The sequence below is a fragment of the Prionailurus bengalensis genome, chromosome F2 (genome assembly GCF_016509475.1).
Source record: "Prionailurus bengalensis isolate Pbe53 chromosome F2, Fcat_Pben_1.1_paternal_pri, whole genome shotgun sequence".
Lineage (NCBI taxonomy): Eukaryota > Metazoa > Chordata > Mammalia > Carnivora > Felidae > Prionailurus > Prionailurus bengalensis.
The window spans coordinates 44,817,122-44,838,835 of record NC_057353.1 but is presented as its reverse complement, the minus strand read 5'-3'; the positions used below and the strand labels follow the sequence as shown (position 1 = coordinate 44,838,835).

Here is a 21,714-nt window from a genome sequence, read left to right as displayed (position 1 = left end):
CAGATTCAACTTGTGATTCCTGTTTCTGTAAACCTTTTAGTATAGGCTGTGATTACCTCAACTCTGGATTTCAGTAATAACCTTCTGACTCCAGGTTCTCTTTCTCCAGTCTTGTTCTCCATTCATTCTTGAGTCTCCAAGGTTCCGGTCAGTCCTCTGCCGACCAACCTATTCCATTTCTCAGTGTTGAGAGCACTCTGTAAACTGTAGGTCATTTGTTAATGCAGTCAGAATGACTTAATGCCTTCCCTTCTAGACAGAATTATTTCTACTTTTGTGCTTGTTTTTTCCAATCTAAAATGCCACCGTATACTCTTTACTAATTTTTATCCTAGAAATTTTTGTCTTAGAAAGATGCAGCTTTCTAAGTTGACTAACTTAATTTTAAGGGAGAAGGGAGTCTTACTTCTGGTGTTTGTTGTTTCTACCCATTCTTGATAGCTTGTTCATTCATTACTTATCTTTTGGATTGTGAGCTCAACTCTAGCTGGGTTTTATTTCTGAGAATGATTATTTCTGGGTTGATGATTGAGTTTGAGTCCCTGTCCAGGGTGGATATTTTTGTTTGTTTCCATCAGGCACCCCAGGTACTTCCATAGTGGGACTGCATTAGGCTAATTTCTCAGCATGAAGTTCCCCACACCTTGTGGGTAACGTTAGAAAGCCAAAACCCATAACTATACCTTCTAAAAGGAAGCCCCACCACCACCCACTTCCCATCTTTGCATAAAGCCGAAGTGAGACAAACAAGTTTGCATGTCTTCTCTGCCTTTGAGTACATTTTTTCTTGTTCACCCTTTCACTGAGGATGTAGACTTTCAAGATCCCCACCTTTATACAGGGGTTTCAGTTCTACTGTGGAGAGAACCCAAAGACTTGTCGCTTGTTCCCTTTATCCACTAAAATGGATACCCTATTACCACCCCACCCCCATCATCTTATGCCCCTAAGGCAGCCCCTGAGGTCAGATTTAGGTTATTCTCACTGTTTCCCAGCTCTGTTTGGGGCCCTTGGGGATTTCCTTTAGTGTCTCAAGAGTTCAGTTATGCATTTATAGTATGTTTGTTACATTTATTATTTGCTGTTTTAGTGTCATCCCTGATTAGCACCTCTAAGAGGTTTGAAAGATATCCAGACCACTATAATATTGCAACTGTTTATATAATTGGTTCATTTATATATTTTACACGTTCACTTTTTTCCTAAAAAATCGTTTTGGAAAAAAAAATAAAAGTAAATTTTGTATGCTGTAGCAGAATGTATCCTCAGTGGAATTCTCTAGTTGAATCAAAACCATTAAGATCACTGCTGTATGCTGATAATGTGCTGTTATGTAATTGTACTAGCAGTAAAGATGTATTTAATATTTCAAGAAGGGAAATAAAATAGAGTATTTCCAATTGGAAAAACACGTATTTAAGGAATAGTCTATCTCATCAATGTTACAAATGGCAAATGCTTTCTAATGTGTTTATGTGAATATCTTTAATATCAAAGAGTAGCTGAATATTTAGAAAATCCTTTAAAGTAGTAGATCTTGCATATGTCGGGATACCTAACGCAAAATCTGATTATTTCTCAGACTGTTACAGCATAAATCTATCTTAGCAATGGAGTAGGATTTCCTAATAATGTTTTCAAATATTTGTATTCCATGTGGATTTTATGATTCATAACCTGGATTATCATCAGTACTCTGTTTTGCATTCCTGGCACATGATGACCACTGATTGAAATGCTATTGTATTCCTTACTGGAATTGGCTGCTTTCTACAGTGGAGAAGCATCTGTTCCACAGACCTTTTTCTATAAAATATCAACATGTTTTTCTTCTGCTTTTCTTTTGTGAGGAATAACAAAATATATATAAATGAAGTGTGACTTTGGAAAAACATTTTAACTGTTTTATTGTAAAAATGTTAAAAGCACCAAATGGAATTTTAATAATAATCTAAAATACCAGGAATAATTTCAGAGTTAATGATTTTTTAAAAGTAAAAAGTATTGCTGAAAAGTTTTTACCACCATCACCACGTTATTAGTGTCCGAGTCTTCAAATTTCATAGAAACTGGTTCTCATTCCATCTGTACTTTATTAATTACTGTTTGGGTGCCACCCTCCCATTAGTGAATTGGGTCCTCATTCTTTTTTTTTTTTTGCATTGCTCTTTTATTTACTGTCAATTTGTAAATTAGATTAGCATCCTTTAGCAAAGTGACTATGTCAGTGAAGATAATATGCTATAAGAGCAATCGCTTCCAAACTTGATTTATTGTTTTTATAATTGTATAGATTGTCTGGGCCAGTTGTGTGAATCCAGAAGGGCTTCGGATTCTGTCTCATTATTGTAGATTCAAATCTAATATGGATATAGGAAGACTAAGAGTATTATTGCCCGTCACCCAAATGTTATGTTAATTGTCACAGCACTGAATCTTACAAGGATGAGAGACAAATGACTCACACATATAAAAATAGATGCAGTGTTTTGGGAATTAAACTGGTTGCAAACATGATAAAATAAGGTATTAAACTAGCAGTTGATATTTTAAAAGAACTGATAGAAAATCAGTTGTTTCCTTTCTTCCTCAATGGGGTCTACTAGAAAGAGTAATTCCAGGTTTTTTTATTAGCTTTCGGACCAAGTACAATCAGTTTATTTATGTGTATGTCAGTTTCTTTATCTTTTAGCAAAAATGAGACATGCCCCCGCTAACCACTATTAAATTCAGCTAGACCTGAGAAATGCTGTAAATAATTGTAAAGCTTTATAAAATTGAAAGTTAGATCTTCGGCTTCAGAATCAGAATGACCTAGTTAGAATCCTTATTCCTCTACTTATTTGTTGTATGACCTTAGACAAATTATTAAACTCACTTGAATTTCAGGTTCATTGTTTGCAAAGTGGGGTTAATAATATCTCACAGGATGAATAAGAGGATTAAATGGGAATAGCCTACAAAAAGTTTTTAGCGTAAGTTCTTCTACTCATTGGTAACTATTTTTATGACTATTAAAAAAATGATCAACTAATAATTCTAGTTAATAGCATTATTTTCCCTCTCAGTTTCTTCAGTTGCCATTCTATATTTTATTTAAAAATATTTTTTAACATTTATTCATTTTTAAGAGACAGAGACAGAGCATGAGCAGGGAAGGGGCAGAGAGAGGGAGACAGAATCCGAAGCAGGCTCCAGGCTTGGAGCTGTCAGCACAGAGCCTGACACAGGGCTCGAACTCACGAACTGCAAGATCATGACCTGAGCCAAAGTCGGATGCTCAACTGACTGAGCCACCCAGGCGCCCCAGCCATTCTGTACTTTAAAATAATAAGTTAAATAAAATTCTCCCGTAGAACCTTTTATAACATTGTCCTCAGTTCTGTGCTTTGGCACTACCTCATAATAAGGGCTTTAACATTAGTTTAATAGATTATATAGTAAGAACAGGCTTTGTGCTGGATGCCAGGAATAGAACTGTTAACAGGATTTGGTTACTGTACTTACAGGTTTTAGAATCTAATGGGCGATTTGGACAAGTCAAGTATATAGATAATTACAGTATTGCGTAATAAGCATATGAGTGGCATAAGCATAAGGTGCTCTGACAGTACAGAATATGGCACTTAATTGAGTCTTGGGGTGTCTGAGCTGAGAAGGGATGTCTGAGTGTGGCTTTGCTATAAAAAGAAGCTGTAATATAAAGCAGTCACCCAAATTTGTGTGTATTTGTTACATACATAGTATGTATCGTTTTGACCTAATTTAAGGGCAGCCTCCTCTGCGAGGCTTTCTTCATTTGTTAGAGGCAGAGGTAGAGGTCACTTTTCTCATGGTACTTAACAAATCGCCTGGTAATTTATCCCTCACACGTCAGTTTCTCTTAGACATCAGTCTCCTTAAAAAACCAAAATGGAGCAGAATTTTTCTTATTTATCTTTGTATCTCCAATGCCTGGTCTACTCCTTGACATATTACAAATTTACAATAAATCCTTGCTGAATGAATTAACAAGTGAAAATATAAATTGATCCATTTATTAAATAAGTTCTTATTAAGTACCTATTGTGTGATAGGTGTTCTAAGCATTGGAGATTCATCGATGAAAAAGAAGCCTCTGCCTTCATCAAACCTACATTCTAGTGGTAGAGAAGCCAAGTAGAGGCTATGAAGAATACAGAAGGATAAAAGATTGATGGAGACATTGCTTTCAGCTTGGTGGTCAGAAAAAGCCTCACTAAGGTGGTGACATCTAAGTAGAGACTTGAGTTAAGTAAAGAATAAAGCTGTCTTGTGGAGGAGCATTCCAGGTTGAAAGATCAGCCAATTTAAAGGCTCGAGGAGGAACATGCTTAGAATGCTCCAGAAACAGCCAAGGATGGAACTTGGTGAGTGAGAAGGAATGTGATAGGAGATAGGATTGGCAGATGTTACTGAACCAGATCACATTTGGCTGATAAAGATTCTGGATTTTATTCTAAGTGTGATAGGAGGCCAACAGCAGGGTTTGGAGCAGGAGAGTAACATGAAATGATTGATTTATCTTTTGAAAGGATCAATCTGCCTTTGAGAGACTAAAGTGGGCAAGAGTGGGAACAGAGAAAACTATGCAGAGGCCATTTTTTAATGGTTTTTAACAGCTTATAATTTTTAACAGTTTATATATATAGTTTACATGTATAGTTTATAATTTTTAAATCATACAGTATAATCGTACTGTTTTTAATAGTACAAATAAGAGAAGATGGTTTCACGAGAATGGACCAAATAATTTGTGTGGACTCTTTGGGAATAGGCGCTGGTGACATAAGCTGTTAAATTTGTAAACCTGTACCTCTAACTTAAGCATTCAAGTGGATCAAAATTTAAATGTAAGTAAGATACATGTATTTAGTGGAGTAATAGACTAAGAAATATAAGAACTAGTTTCTTACTCCCACTTTGCTTTTAAATAGATATGTGTCCTTAGGGATGTCTCTTGCTTTCTATGAATCTCATTTTTTTCATAAATAAAATGAGGGGTTGAATTGTTAAAGGCTCATGATTTTATAGTTCTGTGTAAAGTAAATATGTAATGAATGCTTACTGTATATGGAATACCAAATGAAACAGTGGAGTAGATTCGGAGGTACTGTAAGGTATTCTTATCTATAAGATACTTATATTTCTAAAAGATTTTACAAAGCATTATTCACAATATGAGATCATAAATTTAAATGCAAAAGTGTGTGATGCAGCTTATAAATTCTATAGAAATTTAGAAAAGAGGATAATTAATAAGGACTAAATTAGCCATGAAGGTAGTAGATACTTGATCTGGGACTATAGGATTTAGTTAGAATGGACAGAGAGGAAAGAGCATTCTGAGTGGAGAAGAAGACGTGAACAAAGAAAGAACAGGTCTTAATGAGCATAGCGTGACATGGGTTTATAGCAGCTGGAGACTCAGTTAAGGTTGGCCTGAGTAAAATGGAGGACATTTGGACAATGGGAAAATAAGATTGGCCAGATAAAATAGGATAACATAGAAGACATTAAAATGAGGCAGAAGTGTTTAGCTTTTAAGGCAGGCAAGAACTATGGCCATTAGAGATTTCAGTAGGATATTATGGTACAATCGTTTTTAAGAAAGATTCATATGGTATATGGGCTTTGAAGAAAGTGTGAAACTACTTTGTTCTAGTAATATGTAGGCATTTTGCATGTTTTTTCTCATTTAATCATCATAACTCCAATGAAAGAAACTAAAGTTTAGAGATTTTAAATTGTTTACCTAGAGGTCTTATGTCTCTTAAGTGATTCAAGCCAGGAATCTGTCTGATTCTAGAAGGTCAGGGTGGGAGAGACTCTTTAGTCAGGGAGCTTTTCTTGCATTCACCCAAGTATGAGGCAATCAGGAATTTACTCAGTAACAGTTGATATACAGAACTCTGTTGATATAGAGAATCAAAGACAGAATGAACCTAAGAAGACCTGTTGATTTTTTACTCTTGGGTAGCTAATGCAGATTACTGTGCTTTGTAGTGGTCGTTGTTGGGGATGGAGGCAGACAGGAGAGACTAAAGAGGTGGATGAGATGATATCTGATTTGGGATTGTTGAGTTTTAAACGTCATTAAGCATTTAAGTAATAAGTTCAGGAAGATTTCGGGATTTGGGAGTCTTCAACATGTTAGAGTGCCGAAGCATAAGAATGACGAAGTCATCTAAAAGAGAAGCTGAGAATAAACTGAGGGTTGATGGGGGTGGTAGGGAGGGGAAAGTGGGTGATGGGCACTGAGGAGAGGAGCACCTGTTGGGATGAGCACTGGGTGTTGTATGGAAACCAATTTGACAATAAATTTCATATTAAATAATAAATAAATTAATAAATAAATAAATAAATAAATAAATAAATAAATAAAAGAGAACCTTGTGAAAGAAGCACAAAAGACTTTGAGAGATATGCTGAATTTATCATGCAGGTTCAGGAAGAGGAAGGGCCATCAAACAGCTGAGAACTATACAGATGTTCCTATTCTCTGTATTCGCATTTGACTTCTGTCAGAATTAGGTTTTGCTTGTTTCTACCTAAAGTGGAATGTATGTAAATGAATTTCACAGTATGTATCAAGTTTTTCCAGGTAGCATTTTGTCTGGTTTCTCAAACAGAATTTGTTAGTTTATTTTTATGGCCCAATTTCAGTTTATCTTTTGACGAACATTCTAAAGAGCAGTTTTTGGTTCATATTTATATTACTGATTTGATCTTTCTGTGAATTTACATTTAAAAACTAATGGCTACGATAAGACAATGAAAACACAGGCAACAAAAGAAAACAGATAACTTTGACTTTATCAAAATTAAAAACGTGTGCATCAAAGGAACCATCGAGAAAGTGAAAAGGCAACCTACAAAATGGGGAGAAATACTTGGAAATCATGTATCTGCTAAGGGGTTAATATCTAGAATATACAATGATCTCCTGCAACTTAACAACAAAAAACAACCTATATCAAAAATGGGCAAAGGACTTAAATAGACATTTCTCTAGAGAAGATATATGAATGGTCAGTAGCACATGAAGAGATGCTCAGCATCATTAGGGAAATGCAAATCAAACTACAATGAGATACCACATATCCACTAAGGATGGCTGTTATCAAAAAAACTAGAAAATAACAAGTCTTGGTGAGAATGTGGAGAAAATGGAACTTTGTGCACTGTTGGTGAGAATGTAAAATGGTGTAGCAACTGGGAGCAACAATTTGGTGGTTTCTCAAAAATTAAAAAAGAATTACCATATGATATAGAATTGCACTTCTAGGTTTATACCCAAAATAATTGAGAGCAGGGACTCAAATAGATACTTGTACACCAGTGTTCATTGCAGCATTATTTATAATAACCAAAAGGTGTAAATAGCCTAATGTTCATCAACAAATGAATGGATAAACAAATGTGGTGTGTGTGTATATATATAAATGGAATATCATTCAGTCTTGAAAAGGAATGAAATTCTGACACATGCTACGACATGGATGAACCTTGAAAACATGCCAAGTGAAATAAGCCAGACACAAAAGGCCATATATTGTTTGATTCTATTATATGAGGTACCTAGAATAGACAAATTCATAGTAACAGAGAGGAGAAGAGAGGTTACTGGAGATTGGGAAAAGGGGAGAATGAGGAGTTATTTTTTAATGGGCACAGGGTTTCTGTTTGGGATAATGAAAAAGTTCTGCAAATGAATATTAGTGATGATTGCATAATACTGTGAATGTACTTAATGCCTCAGAAATATGCACTGAAAGTTATTAACATGTTAAATTTTATGTGTATTTACACAATTTTAACAAGAAAAAAGCTAATGGCCTTTGTACGAAGTTTTGTAAACATGACTGTTAGAATAGTGCCAACATGTTCTGTCTTTAATGTGCTGTCTCATATTTTTTTGGTCACTGTATTCTTTGTTTTGCATGTGTTGGTAATTTACCTATCTTAATCCTTATTTTAAAAATAGCTAGGGGCGCCTGGGTGAGTCAGTCCGTTGAGCGTCTGACTTCGGCTCAGGTCTTGATCTCGAGGTCTGTGAGTTCAGCCCCGCATCGGGCTCTGTGCTGACAGCTCAGGGCCTGGAGCCTGCTTCAGATTCTGTGTCTCCCTCTCTCTCTGCCCCTCCCCCGCTCATGCTCTGTCTCTCTGTCAAAAAGAAGTAAACATTTTTAAAAAATTTAAAAAAAATAGCTAGCAGCCTTCTATTTCATCCAATAGAAATTCTGTTGCTTGAGCTTTAATTACCTAAAACTTTACATTATTTTGGATAACTTGGGCTCTTATGATAACATTTGTATGTATGTCTGTATATTAAAATTAGCTATATTAGTATTTTCATTATTGAAAGCGATATTGATATTATATTAAGTATATCAAGTTAATTCTATTACTATAATGTATTATAAATTAATATTATTAAATATATCAGATATATTAATATTACATTAAATTAACATTATATTAAATTATTTTGAAATATAGTAATAACATTAAGAGGGAGATGGGCAAAATGGGTGAAAGGGAGTGGGAGCTACAGGTTTTCAGTTATGGAGTAAATAAGTCATGGAGATGAAAGGTGTGGCATAGAGAATATAGCCAATGGTAGGGTGATAGTGCTGTGTGGTGACAGACAGCAGCTACACTTGTGGTGAGCATAGCATAATAGATAGAGATGTTAGATCGCTATGTTGTGCACTTGAAACTAATGTAACATTGTGTATCAACTATACTTCAATTAAAAAAGTATCATATGCTTGTCATATTGTGAAGAATTAAGAAATCTGGCCGTTTTAGAAAAGTCTTCCTTCACTGCAGTATTTTACTTGCAGGATGAAGATGAGCTGGACTCCCACACCATGGTGAAGACTAGTTCAGAAAGTGTGGGCACGATGAAGGCCACGAGCACGATGAGTGAAGGGGCCCAGACCATGATTGAACATAACAGCACCATGTTAGAATCTGACCTGGGGACCATGGTTATAAACAGTGAAGACGAAGAAGAAGAAGATGGGACTATGAAAAGTATGTGGCTTTTTCCCAATGAATATTAATTTTCTATCTTCTATAGAAGTACACTTCCTATTGAAACTAGGATACATTTTGTCTTTTTATAGCCAGTTGTGGAAAATTTTGTTTCCGGGCATTATTTAGTGGTAAGGAGAGTATGGCATAAGTAAATTTTAAAAATTTTAATATGGCAGAAAGCAGCACATCTTTAACTTAGGGTTATGGAACTTTTTCTGTTAAAAGATACTAACCCATAGCTTAATTTAATTTGTAAAGTATTTTAGAGATAAAAACATAGCGTTCCTGGGGCACCTCAGTGGCTCGGTCGGTTGAGCCTCTGACTTCAGCTCAGGTCATGATCTCATGGCTCCTGAGTTCAAGCCCCGCATCAGGCTTTGTGCTGACAGCTCAGAGCCTGGAGCCTGTTTTGGATTCTGTGCCTCCGTTTGTCTCTGCCCCTTCCCTGCTCATGCTCTGTTTCTGTCTCTCTCTCTCAGAAATAAACAAACATTTAAAAAAAAAAAAAAAAAAAAGGATAACGTTCCTAACATTTACCTCCTCAGTAAAAAAGTGAACATAAAATTCTGTTCCAATAAATACAACATAATATTATTTCATGTTTTCTAAATTATCAGTTAAGCCACAGATGACAGAGGATGCAAGGTAAGAGAAGAAACAAGGTCTTGGTTGGGAAAAGAAGAAACATTGGAAAGAAGGATCAAGAGATGGGCTTACTCATGCCGAAAATTCAGTTCAGTGCATATTTACTGCTGCTTGTCATGTGTGAGGCACAGTGCCAGGCATGCTGCAGGGGCTAAAATGACGATTAAGACATTCTCTCTGATCTCCATTGCTTACAGTGATGAAGACAGAGATACTTTTGCAGACTAGCATTTCTTTTTGTACCTTTTAAGATTGCAGTTAACAGGGTAGGACATTGTGATTTCACAGTTGTAGGCAAAAGCAGATTAATTATCTCTTGATACCTACTGACCCTCCTCTTCCCCCTCCTACCCTGGTCATGTGTGGTCAATGTCAAAATCTAAGCACTAGGCTGTTTTCCACTGCACAGCACTGCTTCTGAATGGCACAAAAGCAGTAATACATGATTTCTTGCATTATGGAGCCTAGAAAGTTATAAATATTCAAGTGATTTGCTACTATTGTAACATGGAAATAGGCAGCAGTTTTCTCTGTGACATGTCTGTTTTCTTTTTGCGTACCCCTTTCTTTTTGCTACTCCCCCTGTGAGGCTGCTTGGTGAGTCTTACCTCATGGCTTCAAGCCATTTGTTCACTGCTCTTGCTTTCTTCACATTTCCTGGTACATATAGCACATTATGGTTGTATTCTTTGAAAGGGAGGGTCATGAAACACAAAATGCAAGCAGATTGCCACATAGTTAATCCTGGGTGGGAATTGGGAAAGGGATATGAATTTTTTTTTAATCTCCCACAACTGTTGAGTCTCCTGAACCTTTTCCCTGGAAAGCAGCCTAAAAATTGTATTCGTAGCTAGGCTTCTGACTGCAGGAGGCCTTCTGCATCCGTACCATGCTTACCCAACTGTGTCGGGTGGTCTTGTAGCCTCCAAAGTGGTAGGGTATAAGTTAAGTGCCTTGCAGATTAAAAAGACCCTATGATAAGACAGTTTACAACATATTACCCCTCAGCATGTAGCATCGCTTTTCCACAGCTGGTAAAATTTCTTTTAGTAAAACTGTATAATCCTTAGCAGACCAGTTAGGTGATCATTGAGCGCTTCGCTGCATCTTCTGGAGAGCTACTGAGCTCCCTACAAAACTACATAAACAACTTTTTCTGTGCAGTCACAGAGTTGAACATCAGTATATAAGCAGTGGTTATTAAAAATGAGTTTTTATAGCATCTAATTCATGTTGGATTATATTTCAAGGAAGGGCTCTGTGATGATGATTTATCAGACGGCATGCATTAAATTATCAGTGCAGATTTCCACATACTTTTTGTAGCGAGTTTTAGCTTTGACAGCCACAGAAACCACTCAGTATATAATTTTATGTCCCAAGTATGATTTTGTTAGGCCATAGACATTTTACTGAAAGCTCATTTTTAAGTTGAGCAGATAGCAGCTTATATACTTGCAGTTGTTTATGTGCTTTAGCAAATCTTAAATCCCATGAGCCAACTTTCTGTGTAATTTAAGTTTCTGCAATTTAGACATCATTCTAGAATGTGGGACTTACGTGTTCCCAAAAGTCTAATCGAGTGATGTTGGTGTAACCCGCAGGGTTTGTCATCCTGTAGTATAGCAATAAAGAATATAAAGAAGTTATTGAGGCAGAACTTACTTTTCCTGAAACCACATAATTAGTTTTGGGTTGTTGCTTTTTTTTTTTTTTTAAATGATCTAAATCTTCTTTAAAACGTCTTAGATTAATTGGTTTGAGCTCTCAGGTTATGTCATGTCAAAGCCCCATTTGCTAATGTGTCTTCAGCATTTTTGTTCCCCAAACACATTATAGCAATATATTATTTTTAATTTTCTAAGATGTCTAGAATGTTATATTGTGTGCTGAAGATCCTGATTTCCATAATCTTTCCTGTTGGAGTTTCAAATGAGTTGCCATATTCTTGTCAGCTTAAATTATGTTTGCATATTCTTTTATACCTTTATTCATGAAGCTAGAATTCATGGATTTGTTTTCCTTACTTCTGAAAGATGTGGTGGTATGACTATAGGAAGCAAAATTATTAAAAAATCTCTTGAAAGTAAGTAGAGAATAGTGACAAAAAATATCTAAAATTTGATCTGTTTTTAAATGGGCATGGGGCACCTGGGTGGCTCAGTTGGTTAAGTGTTAGACTTTCAGCTCAGGTCATGATCTCATGGTTAATGGGTTCAAGCCTCACGTCGGACTCTGCGTTGACAGTGCAGAGCCTGCTTGGGATTCCCCCTCTCCCTCTCTCTGCCCCTCCCCCTGCTGACTCTCTGTCTGTCTCAAATACATAAAGTTTAAAAAAATAATAAAATAGGCATAAGGGCATGTTCCCAGAAGAACTCTCCAAACCCGTTTTCAGTGATGATAGCATTCCTCTCACCCTCCCTCTCCCATCACTCCCACTCACATCTCCCTGGGGCCTCCTCATAACCCACAGGATGTCCAGGCTTCAGCTTGGTAACCAAGGTCTTTCACAATCTGGCACCAGCCAGTATTTATCCCTGGGTCTCTCCTTCTTCATATATTGTACTTTATCCAGTTGGACTTATGAATGTTTGACAGTAGGTGCAAAGCAGGTTGGTTGTCATTAAGGGAATAAACATTTGGGACTTTCCATCCTGAAGTAGTAGATTAGGACCAGGTCAAGAATCCGTTGTCATCAAATTTATGAGATACTAGAGATTATATCTTTGGGAGTGATTCTGGGAGAGTGATTGTTTCAGGAAAGAGAAAGACTGGGGTCTTTTACCATGTTCAGCTTAGATCTATACAGCTCAGTTTCTGTGGTGGAATTTTCTGGTCTCACAGAGCTGGGGCTGGATTGGTAGCTCTAATTGCCCAGAGAGGAAACTGTCTCTGTAGGTATCTGAGGAAGAGCCACATTTTCCAGTCAGTTTAGAGATTATGTCTTATAGCTTTAGCTACTTGCTTATTCATATCCTTAACTTTTTTGCCCTATTCTCTTTCTCTTCTGCCCCTCCTGACAAAATGTGACTGTGGATCAGTGTCTTTGTCCGTATTCTGGGCATCTTCACCATGGGTGCTGAGTGCTGATGGAAGCAATCTCAGATCTATGTAGATGGATCACCAGTTCAGGGCCTTCAGAACTTTCCTGGAGCCTGTGTTTCTCTGCCTCAGCTCTTTCTCCTGCAAAGTGGCTATTTTAGACCTTCACTAAGTCTCTTCCTGCCACCTCTCCTCTCAGTTTCAATAGGTGACCTTGCTTTCTGCTTCATAGAAAAGAAAAATTAAACGTTATCATTTGAGAATATAGAAGGACTATACGGATGTTTTTAAGCATAGACTTTGGAATAAGATAGAAAATTTAGAGTCGTCCTTAACTTCTCTCTCTTTCTCACCCCTCCCTGAATTAACATCATCTCGAGTTCTGCCTCCTGAATCTCTCTGCCCTCTTCCCACCATCTCTGCTGGCATTTCCCTAGTGTAGATCCTCATAGTCTCTCACATGAAAGGCTTCCTCATTGATCCCCTGCCTCCATCCTTAGCACCCCCCTCCTCACCGATCCAGCATCCCTCTCTTCTGCTTATGGCTCTCCAGCAACTCCCCATTGCTCTCACTTAAAGCCCAACATGGATTAAAGGGCAGTAGACACTCTGGTGTCTGCTCACCTTTCTGTTTCGTGGCTCATTATTCCCTGTCCAGCCTTCTTCCAGCTCCTCAGCTTTTAGAATGCTCTTTCATACCTTTGGGCTTTTGCACTGCACAGCCCCTCTGTTTGGACTGCTGATTCCTTGGCTACTTCATATTCATCCTCTCAGGCTCAGTCAAGGGGCTGCTTCCCTTCCTGACCCAGCTGGGGGATGGTGCCCCTCCCGTAGGCTGCCAGCTCACTTCATGCTGTTCCTCGGAATAGCATCTGTCACACCGTATTGTAATTGCTTGTTTCTGTGTGATTATCTGTTTACTCCACTGTATTCCCAGTGCTTAAGGCAATATCCAGCACAATAGTAGAAATTCATCAGATCTTTTCTGACCAAATAATGTGGTGTACTGAAAAGACCATGGGACTTAAAGTCAGACCACGTTTAACTGTGTTCATCTTTTCTGAGCTTCAGTGATGTATATTTGTTTTTCTGGTCTTTTGTGGATATGTGTTTGTGTGTGAGTGCAGATTAACTTAGGTAGATATATCAAGCACGTAGCAGAGTAGGTCACCAATAAGAAATAATCTCCATCTGTTCCTCTGTCAGTTTGGCCTTCCAGCAGCTTGGGAAACTGGAGCCCTGCTTCCTGCACGGTGAGGGAGGCCTGGGCTTCCCGGGACTGCACGTGTTGAGCCAGTGAGCAGTGAGCCAGTCCTTTTCCTTCCCAGGGCAAACTCTTGCTCCCACCCTCCCCTCCTTCCTCTAAGACCTCGCTCCATTTCTAGTTACTCAGTAAGATAGCCAGAGGGGGTGCTATGGGGAATAATGACCCCCAAAATGAACAGGGTAGCACAGACATAAATATGAACAATTTGAATGGCAAGATGAGATGGGAAGGGATCGCTCAGCTGATCTGAGGATCTGCAAGTAGAGGTATGATCGATAATGTGTGTTGAGATAACTTTCAAGTGAGAGAACTATGTTCCACTGTTCGTGAAATTTGATGTCTCTTCGAGAAAAATGAAAAATGCATGAAAGCGTCACAAGAGACATGAAAGAGTACATTTAAATTTTATTGTAATTTTTTATTTTCAGAAAAGAGAAAAAAGGTTGGATTTCTCAAATTATAGCTGTCATTAGTGGAGGGTCTGGCATAGGCCATCGTTGTGCTCAGGACTTTGCATACATGATCTTACTGACCCCTCACAAGGACCCTGTAGAGTAGCATCATTACTACCATTTGCCCCTGAGGAAACTGAGACTTGGGAATGTGAAGTGACTTGTCCAAGGTCTTACAGCAAGTAAGCAGTGGAACCAATATACAGACTCTGGTTTGGCCCCCAGATCAACATCACTACTCAGGGGCTGGTGAGCTTGACATCCCTTTCGGGCAGGAGTGTAGAATATCTATAAACGCTTTAGGAAAGGAGACTGAGATTAGTACAACTTTGCATAGTTCGCTGGGAACGAATTATACCAAAATAATAGAATTTCCTTTTTTTGACAGCATGGCTAAGCTTATATAGGTCAGAGGAAATTGTGGGTTTGGATATTGTGTTTTAGGATTTTGGAAAAGTATTTGACAAGGTTTCTGATGCTATCCTGGTAGCCACTATGTAGTATGAACTGGCTGATGGTTCTGTTATGAGGGTTGAATGGTTATAGCTACATGGGCTTGTATCAGTCAGCGTTTATTGGAGGAAACAGAAACTGCTCTGGGCATTTTAAACATAAAGAGATTTAAGTCAGAGATGTGACTATTAACAAAATCGGTGGAAACGTCGGAAAAGAGGGCTGTGTAGACTAGGCCTCCAGGAATGCCTCTACCTCACAGGAGTGGCCCTGGATGGAATATATGGCTGCTGCAGTCAGGAAGGCAGTGAATCCAGAGGCTGCCATTGGCCTCTGGAGTTCAGTGATACAGACTGAGCTCAAGCCCTGTTGCCCTTCAGGGATTAGAATGCTACCAGGGCTACTGCAACCTGTGAGGCTGTTGACTGGACGCTGGCATGCTGCTCTAAGAAACCCTTACCTCTTGAGTACTGTGCTTGTCAGAGGCTCATGGCTTCTGCCTCCCTTCTTTTCCAATCAGGAAAAAGTGCACTTATCCAGGATAAGGTGCAGGGAGTTCTAGGAAATGCAGTGTTTAGCTTTCCCACCTGTACAATAAGAAGGCTTACCAGAGGCAATGGCAGTGGTTGCTAAATTTCAGTCAGCCGTAGTGTTCAGTCTTAAACTGTCAAGGAGAAGATTTCTCATTGTATGCTATAGGGCATAGGCCTCAGCGCTGGCTGAGCTTAACTTTTTTTACGGAAACTTGGATGAAGCTGTACAGTGAAAGTCTGTTGGAATTGCAAATGACGTGAAGTGGAGCAAAATATAAATAACATTCTAAGACACGATTAGGATCTTAAGAGATCTCCACATACTGGATCAGTGGGCTTGATTTACAAGATAAACCCTGCTCCTGGGTCCATGTAGCTAACCTCAGAAGTCTATATCATAGTAGGAGCCCCTCAGAGATACTGGTTCTGCAGGCCAGAGTAGGGCCTGGGCATCTCAATTTAAAAAATAAATCAAAAAATCAAAACAGTAAAACTGTACAGGTACTTCTGAGGTGCAGCTAGGACTAATAACCACATTTTAGAGCAAGGAAATAAGCAGCTTCACTCTGCTCTCAATGCCTAGAACTTGTCTGGAGTATATAGGAGGGGTGGAGACACAGTGGAGCATATTCAGTAGAGAGTGAGTGACCCAGATGGTAAAGTTAGTGGAGGCCATGTTGTATTAAGAATGGGTGGAGAAATTACCCATTTTCGTGTTTATCTTTTATATTATTTATATTAACCTTCATAACCTGTTTGTCAATGATGAAATGTTGGGTTAAGTTATTATAATTGAGTATGTATTTTATAAATGTTTTCTTTTCATATATTTATAATACATAGTGATTTTAAAAATATTTCACAGTTTTATTGTTTCATTTTGGACAGCACATTTATGTAATTTCACTTAATTGCTAAGAGAAAGCCAGTTAGGTTCTGCTTTAGATTTTTAGGAGTGTATCCTAGAAATAGATCCTAGATTGATTTTAAAAGGGTTTAGGAAAGATACCAAGAAGGGGACACTGACCCCTGTGTATTCCTTCTCCCTCATTCATCTGATGTCCTTGAACAAAATTGTAAATGAGAGACCATTTGCTCGGAGCAACAGCCTTCCTGGCCCCTTCTTTGCTAAATAACATCTTCTCTCGCAGCTCTGGTTCAGTTCCATTCCTTCTCACTTTCTCCCAAAACCTGTTTTAGGAAAGCATCAGACATGTAGGTATAAAATGATTAATAATGTTTTATGTTCATGAGTCTTTTCCTCCAAAATTCCAGAGCTTTGAACCAAAGGAGTAAATCACTAAGGATGGAATTTGAGATGCCAAGAAACAATTAACCAGGGTAGGGGAGATCAGAGATCTTACCATTCTTTCATGAAAAACTTTTGTATGCATCTTTAATTGGTAAGATTGATCTTGCCCGTGATATAGCAATAAAAGTGACAACAGTAAACTACCGCTCCCACCTGCAGCTGGGTGCACATACCCGTAATGATATGGGCAGTTAGCAGCCCTTGATTTCTCTTCACAGAAATACAAAATGTCCAGCAAATGTGTGGCTACAGTGGTTTTGAGTTACCTGGCGGTACTGAATATGGTCTGCTCTTCTGTGTGCTCTTGGTCCGTGGAATGTTCAATGATGTGTGACCCAGCTTGGGTCTGTTAGTGTAGGTATTTTGGTCATAGGATACCTCTTTTACTAGCAAAAGCACAGACAAGCCTGTGAAATAGGAGTCTTCCTTGCACAAATGAAAATCTGTCTTTCTTGTAAAGGCCTCTGAAGGAAGATTTCCATAGACACACAGTGGCCATTACAATGCTCATTACTCAGACAGGAAATCATCCCTTTTATTTAACTAAAATCCTTGGGCTTCAATTTGTCTGTTTTCCTTTATTCTGCCCTCATTGGAGATGGAAAACAGCTGGTCACTATTTTCTGGGGAAGAACCCCTCTTGTATACTTGGATGCTTATTAAATGGTGTCCTCAGACTTTTTCTGGCTGAACAATTTCAGTCCCTTTAACCTTTGTGCAGGTATTATTTTCTAAGCTTTTAATCTTTTTTATGAATAGCCTCCGGATCTTCTCCATGTTGTCTGGATCCTCCTTTGTTTTAAAATAGTCCGATGAAGTTAAGAAAAAGCTGATGTCAGTAGCTTCTGTACTAACATCCTGGCTTTTATGTATATTCACTGTATTCCTGGCAGCAAATTAAAGAACAGATTTCCAAGATCATTAATCAGGTGGAACACCCACATCTTAAAATATTTTTAGAAGATCAAATTAGGTAATATTCATAAATTCCTTTGATGTGAAAATATCTTAGGCTAAAGTTGTGATTAATTGTTATTTAATTCCCTACACTTAAGTGTCTTTGTCATCATCATGTTAAGAAATTAAAAATTAAACAAATTACATTTTGTTAAAGTATTTTTGAAATTCCTTTATATATTTAAATTCCCATGAAGACATTTCACCTGCTCAGAAGACACGTACAAATTAAGAAAGTTAATGACTGGCATATTTGCTAAAGGTATTATATTCACACAGTTTAGTTTCCTTGTACATGTTCTGGGGAATGTGTGAAGGAGAAGCAAAACAATTTTTTTTTTTTTAAACTTTCAAATGCACAAAGGGATTGAGTGGTGATTATTTTAGTCTTTATTGCTAAAGAATTCTTAGTTCCACAGCAGGTAGTTGAAGGAATTGGGGCCAAAATTGAGGACAAGGTAATTTGGAACATTAAATTTATTAATAAAATAAAAATATTTTTATATAAGCTAGGGTCAGAATTCAGCTGCAACTGGAGAAATTGATGTCAGTTTAATGTGATTGTTCTTTCTGTGTTTAAAAAAAGTATTTGCCATAGCAACCGCAATCACATAAGACAGAGCTTACCACCGTGAGATTTTTCCACCTCACTCTTCTGTTGAAGGGCCTACTATTTCTTTTTTCCTCTTTTCAAAAATTAATTGTAGGTCAGAAACATCACCCTCTCTGTCCCATATTTCTGTGAGCATGCATCTCCTTGGAGGCCCCACTGCACGCCCTGGGCATGTGTTTGACGTTGTGTGGTTACACGTTCCTAGGCAATTACAGCTGCCCCCCTTCATAACTTTTAAAACAATCCTGACCTATTTTTGTCCTTAGAAATTTTAAAAAGTTGTTTTAACATGTTCTTTATGTATAACCAAGATATATTCTAAGTGTTAATACGTTTAAAGTTAAATGTTTTAAATTAAACAATGGAAAATATTTGGAACTGCAAGCACATAATTTGAATTAAAAATTATGTGTCAGCAGATCTTGTTATAAAGTTATCTGAAAAGAAAAATCTAATGGAATAGACTTCCGTCTTTTATTTAAGTTGATTTTTAGACTTTTGTTAACTCTCTGTGAGAATGTTTCTTTCTAATTTAGGAATGGGTTATTTTTCCAGATTTTTGAGTGTGGAGCCCAACAGGCATTTTACCATAGGTATTTAGGCCAGCCTGTAAAAGACACTTAATATGATGGTGTATCTAAAATGCAATGAAAATTAAACCACTATGAATAATAGCAGATTTCAAGCTTCAAATTGGGGTATTCCTACAGTAAAACTGAAGATTGCTGCTCTTACCTCTTCCTACATGCTCCACTTGGGAACAGGAATGTATCAGTTGGAGACTGAATTTGGCTCTGTGTACCAGAAAACCCAAATAATAGTGGTTTTAACAAAGTAGGATTAATTTCTTTTCTCATTTAACAAGAGATCGAGAAGCAGAGCATCCTGCATTGGTAGACTGATTTCATGCGGCCCTTAGTGATCCTTTCTGTGACACTATCTTTGAGGTATCAAAGATACCTTCTCTTGTCCTCCGGCTTACGGAGCAACTGCTAGCTCTTTGGCCATCAAGTCTGCATTCCAGGCGGGAAGAAAGAGCAAGAAGAAACTGGGGGTATTACCTACACCAAGAAAATTGAACTTTCCTAGAAGCCCTCATCTTTTGTGTCGTTGGCCAGAATTGTGTTACATGGCCATTCCTCTCCACAAGAGAGACCTTGGCACCTCAAGGAAGGGAGGATCTATTGATATTAGGGTAGGCAAAATTTTCACTTTAAGACACTGGAACACTATTGCTAGCACATGTGACTTGGGATAGGAGCTCCTGATTAAGATTGGGTTAGGACCAGTACAGGATTGTTGGGATGTAAACCTAGATTCCCAGAAAGAAATTCCTTAGTCATTTTCTTTTTTCTTTTAGTCAGCTCCAGGCATTGGTCTGTCTCTTCCCTTTCTATTGCCACTACTTATTTCTGCTTTTACTCTTCTGAGTCATGGCAGACAAGAATACTGCTTGGCTTTATCCTTCTTCCTTACTCTCTACATCTCTAAAGGAAGTACCTCCCCAGCCCAAATTACTTTTTGTTGTGAAGGTTGTTATAAAAGATTAAAAGTTTTCCTCTACTTTATTCTCTGTATTGGAAAAGCAACTTTTTAAAAATTATTCTTTTATTGCAATCTTTCATCTTTTTTTTTTTTTTTTTTTTTAGAGAGAGAGAGAGTGAGCGAGCGCACAGTCCCTGCTTGGAGCCCTATGCCAAGCTCAGTCTCACAACTGTGAGATCATGACCTGAGATCAAGAGGTGGACTCTTTAAGCAACTGAGCCACCCAGGCACCCCAGAAAAGCAACTTTTAAGATTTTATTTTTCTCCTCTCCTTTCCTGTGCACGTTGCTGCTGTTAAAATGTAGGCCATATTAGAATAACTGCTCTGTAAATATTAGTTTCCAATAAGAAAATATTAATCTTGTATTTACTGAGATACAAAGGTCTGAATTAAGAGTCACTAGTATATCACAAGACCCTGACAGTTTCAGTACAACACCAGGACATTGGTGAAGATTCTAGGATGAAGAATTTCATGTCTCCTAATTGAGAAGCAGACAAGGAAGACTAACTAGAGTCTCTGTGGTGAAGCCAGTATTGACTAGAGGGACAACTGCTAAGAGCAATGCGAGCCTGGCCTGGTGTGGGAAGCGGGAGGGGCATTGGTCAAGGAGTGCTGTTGGCTTCAGTGGATTAATGATGTCATAATATGTTTTTATTTTGTTTTATTTTTCCAAAGCACCTAATATACAAAATTCATTTTTAAAAGAGTGCTGTTTAGAAATTTGCTGCAGTGAAAATCTGTGTTTGTCAAATGCAGTTAGTAATTGTGATCTCCATGATGTCTTACTTTTCCAGGAATGAGTTGCCAACGAAGCCTCTGTTACTCTTTTGATTCTGATTTTACTATATAAATATTGATAACCCTTTCTCGTACCAAGTGCCAAATTTTTGAGATCTCTATGTGTGTAACCCATCTTAAGACTAGCTGTGGTTAAAATAAGAACTTACAAATAACTAATCCTATTACAAAATTACTCTTAAACAAGAAAAGAATATCAAACAGAGAAAGTTTTCATTTGAGGGATTATCTTTCTCCCCTCCATCATTTGACTTACTCATTTTATAGAAAATTCATTGAGCAACACTTGTAATATTTTATTATTTATTCTCATAAAAAAGGAAGAGGTAGAGAAAAATTGAGGTTAAATTCCTGGATTTATTTTGTAATAAAAGGTTTCCATAGGAGCCAAATTTTAATTCTGGAGATAAAGATGTCTTGTAATAATGAGGCCCAGAACTACTAGGTATTTATCCAAGGGATACAGGTATGCTGTTCCAGAGGGGCACATGCACCCCAATGTTTATAGCAGCACTATCGACAATAGCCAAATTATGGGAAGAGTCCAAATGTCCAAAGATGGATGAATGAATAAAAAAGATGTGGTGTATATATATACAATGGAGTATTACTCAGCAGTCAAAAAGAATGAAGTTTTGCCATTTGCAACTACGTGATGGAACTAGAGGGTATTATGCTAAGCAAAATTAGAGAAAGACAAATATCATATGACTTCACTCATATGAGGACTTTAAGAGACAAAACATATGAATGTAAGGGAAGGGAAGCAAAAATAATACAAAAACAGGGAGGGGGAAAAAAACATAAGAGACTCTTAAATATGGAGAACAAACAGAGGGTTACTGGAGGGGTTGTGGGAGGAGAGATGGGCTAAATGGATAAGGGACATTAAGGAATCTACTCCTGAAATCATTGTTGCACTGTATGCTAACAAACCTTAGGTGTAAATTAAATAATAATAATAATAATAATAATAATAATAATAATAATAGAAAAAGAAAAAAAAAGGAAAAAAAATAATGAGCTCCAG

The 21,714-nt window shown here is 37.6% G+C and overlaps 1 protein-coding gene across 1 annotated transcript in view; it reads left to right on the top strand.

Moving 5' to 3' along the window:
- The window catches only part of STK3 (serine/threonine kinase 3), a 281,104-nt gene that overhangs the window by 187,719 nt on the left and 71,671 nt on the right, over positions 1-21,714 (top strand). Inside the window, exon 9 of the mRNA XM_043601459.1 lies at positions 8,868-9,060. Within this exon, the coding sequence (XP_043457394.1) occupies positions 8,868-9,060 (193 nt within the window). The remainder of the gene's footprint in view (positions 1-8,867; positions 9,061-21,714) is intronic.